Source organism: Pediculus humanus, genomic scaffold (assembly GCF_000006295.1).
Source record: "Pediculus humanus corporis 1103172107591 genomic scaffold, whole genome shotgun sequence".
NCBI lineage: Eukaryota > Metazoa > Arthropoda > Insecta > Psocodea > Pediculidae > Pediculus > Pediculus humanus.
The window spans coordinates 127,150-130,932 of NW_002987205.1; the positions used below are offsets into that span (position 1 = coordinate 127,150).

Sequence of the window (3,783 nt, forward strand, 5' to 3'; positions counted from 1 at the left end):
ATGAACGAGTTAAAAGTTTGAACGATTTCCCATATGTTAAAAATAATGAGTTGTTAATGAGAGAACATAAAATTAATTTAATAGTTTTGACGGTTTTTTTTTTTTGTTTTTTTTTGTAAAATAAAATATTCATTTTTTAAAAAAACCGGAATAAATGTCAAGTCAAGGCTTTTCAATCTCATAAATTATTTTTTAAAAAACAAAAAAACGCGCAACTTTTTAGTTTTTCTAACATATGAGATGAGGTACGTAAAAAAAAAAAAAAAAAAAAAAAAATACAGTCTAAGGAACAAGTAATGGTTATTAAGGTAATTTTTTTTTAAAAAAAAGAAATAAATTAAAATATTCATATACCTTACCCAGCCATAAAGAGAAAAATTTACAACCATTTAAAAAAAAGATTTATAATTGCTTATGCCCATGGAGGCAGCAATAACTTTAAAAACTTTTTACTCATTACATATTTTAATTTTTTTTTTTTTTTTTACTACTAAACGTTGTTTTTTTTTATTTATCAATATAATAAATATTTAATATATTCGTGAACACATTCAAAATGTTAATAATTTTTTTTTTTGAAAATTCAAACCGAACGGTTTGATAGGTCGTGAACAACTGAAGAAAAGACGCCGTATTTCGTATTTTTTAAATGAAAATACCGCATAACTTACTTGCTGGAAACTCTGGAATTTAAACTTACATTATGTATTCTCTCTTGTCTCCAGCTTCATCATTTTTTTTTTTTTTAAATTTGATCCGTAATAATTTTTTTAAATATGAATAAAAAAAACCTTTTGAAACGTTTGTTATAAAATTATTTAAATATATCAGACACCAATTAAAAAAAGAAAAAAAGTTTTTCAAGTGGGCGTCGTTATTATTATTATGGAATTTATTATTTAATAATTATTTTTATATTATTTTGAATTCATACTTAACACAATAAATTGTAATTTAATTGAAATTAATAACCGATTTCTCCTAATGGTTCAATGCCTCTAGCAACATATACATATAACAAAAAAAAAATTAGTTAAATTTATTAAAAATTCAATTTATAAAATTTATTTTTTTAATGATTACAAACACATCATTCATCAATTAAAAAAAATTTTTGCACATCGTTTAAGGTTTACTATAAAAAAAAAAAAAATTTAAATTTTTTTACATAAACAATAATTATTTACAATTGTGCAAATAAAAAATGGCTATGAATTATACAATTAAAACAAATTATATATTATTTATTTACATTCATCAAGGAATATAAAAATTTTTTTTTATTTTAGATCAATTAACTTTCGATCATGTTTTACTAAATAAATTACTTTTTATTTAATTTATAATTTTTTTTACTATTTTTTTTTATTATTATTAAATTAACAACTGACACATTTTATTGCATCAAAAAAGCTGAAAATTTTTTTTTTAAAATCTACTTCACATTTGACAGTTTTCCTTCTATTTTATTTATTTATATGATATGATACTTTCTCTTATAAACGTCAATAACAACTGACTCGTATTTTTCCCTCCCAGATAAAAATGTTGACATTTTTTATTTATATATTTATATTAAATATTGCAAAAAAAAAAATTGTAAATAAATAATTTTATGCAAGGATTTCATTCTAGCATTCTCGGAATTATAATTTTAACATTTTTTTTTTTTCAATTACCGGAAGAGATTTTTTCAATAAAATATTATTTAATTTTTTTTTTCTTTTTAAACGAGTAGAGTCGGTAAAGATTTTTTCCCGGGCCAAGCTTCTTTGGCGTATTTTTTCTTTTTTGGTTCAATCTCAGGTTGTTGTGGTGCAACTGATTGTACAGGAGCCGTAGAAGGTGTGAAATGATCTACATCAGGAGCTGGATTCGGTAGGGTTAGTCCAAGTCTGGTAGCCATCGTTGACGAATATTGGATGGATGAAGAAATGATAGAAGAACTTTGCTCGGCAGGAAGATTGTCGTATAATGACGGCATTAAAACTGATGTCGGAAGGTGCTTTACATACACTCTTTCTTCTGTGTTTACTAATCCAGAAGTTACTCCTCCGGGTACTTCCATTCTTTGTTTCTGAAATTAATACAGATAACCAATTATGTTTTATTTGAAACAAAAGTTTTAAATACAAATTATAACTTGAAATTTACCCTAGAAGGTATTATTGTAGTATGTACTAAATTTCTAAATCTTCCAACAGACGGATCAACATCTTCGGGATTAATTATTTCCTCCTCTTCATTCCATGTAATCCCTTTGCGTTTTTTTTTCCTAGGGGGTCCTCTTATTTCGTCTTCTGTAATTCCTAACATTGATATTCTTCTATTGTGTGCTGTGTTAAATTCGGTTAAATTCTGCAAAGAAAAATTTTAAATGATTTAATTACAAATAGTCTTTATGACTTTAACATTTTTTATTACTACTATTGATTTTTACACAAGAATTTATTTAACAATTTATTGGTAATAATTTGTTTTCAGAGATGACATTGACATTAAACTCATAAAAATAATAATAGCATTAACAAAAATAAGAAAATAAGTAAAAAACTTAGATAACTGACATCCAGCTCTGTTTCAGTCTCAGGTAGCCCTAATAATCCTCCCTCAGCTTCATCAGTTGCTTTTTCTAATTCTTCCATTATTGGTTTAGACCCTTGAGTAGGTCTTTCTCTTAATATATAATTTCTAGTTGAAGCACCAAAATGAAACATACTATCTATAGGCAACTGAGTTGGTTTTTGAGCTTCTATTCTAACAGATCCTATAAATGTTCCATGTGCTAAAAAATAATACAAAACAATTAGATAATTAAAAAAAAACCACATGAAAATACACTTATAAGAAAAACTGAGTCTTTACTTACTACTTCCTAGATCGACTAAAAAAGCTCGATTTAAATGTTTGTGATAAACGAAAGCAGCATGCACACGAGAACATGATTGATGATCTATACAAAAATCATTAAGTTGTGGGTTTCTCCCAAATAAATAACATTTTTTCTCATCAAGCATTAGTTTTTGAATAAGTTTATCCCCTTTTAATACATCAAGGTGAAGTCCCACTGGAGGTTTACCTGCCCTGAAAAAAAAAATAATTTTGATAATATTAATAAAAATTTTTATTTGAAACAATTTTTTGATTTTTTAAAAGGGGTTTTTTTCACGTTTTAAACAATAAAATATTAAATAATTTTCTAATTTATTTTATTTTATTTATTCTCTTTTTTAATAATAAAAGAAAATTAACTTAAAACATTAAAAAAGGTAATGTTTCTAAAATGAAAATTTAAAATTTTGTTTCCATATATATAAGTTTTAAGTTTATAATTTTGTAAATAAAAATCTACCGAAATCTAAAATGAAGTTGAAAGTTATTAAAATTATATTTTAATATAATTTGATGAATAAAAATTAAAGGGAAATGAATTAAAATATAAATGTGTGACAGCATTTATCATAAAAATATTTACCAGTTAGGTACATTATAATGATTCGCCATCTCTTTTGTTTACCATCGAACATAAACTATATTTTTGTCGGCCATAGTTTTCATTTTAGCCAACATTTGAAAAACGTTTTTGGCAAAGTTAATTCAACCGTCTGCTTGTTTACGAGCGTTATTTTAAAATTGAATTTTTCAAAATAATAAAAATAATGATAAAAATATAAATCAATCTAATAAGGTAAATTAATAATTTAAAAGTTTAATACTTAATGATTAATTATAACTTATGATGAAAGATTCACTAAAGTGTTTAAATATAATTGGATATTTTTT

The 3,783-nt window shown here is 23.9% G+C and overlaps 1 protein-coding gene across 1 annotated transcript; it reads right to left on the reverse strand.

The window, feature by feature from the left end:
- Positions 1-1,726: 1,726 nt before the first annotated feature.
- Phum_PHUM228030 (nuclear inhibitor of protein phosphatase-1, putative) lies at positions 1,727-3,504 on the reverse strand (the record flags this gene model as incomplete). The annotated part of the gene is made up of 5 exons (XM_002425889.1): positions 1,727-2,077; positions 2,155-2,358; positions 2,568-2,785; positions 2,870-3,084; positions 3,476-3,504. 5 exons carry the CDS (start codon positions 3,502-3,504, stop codon positions 1,727-1,729), a joined length of 1,017 nt encoding a protein of 338 aa, XP_002425934.1.
- Between the last annotated feature and the right edge of the window lie 279 nt (positions 3,505-3,783).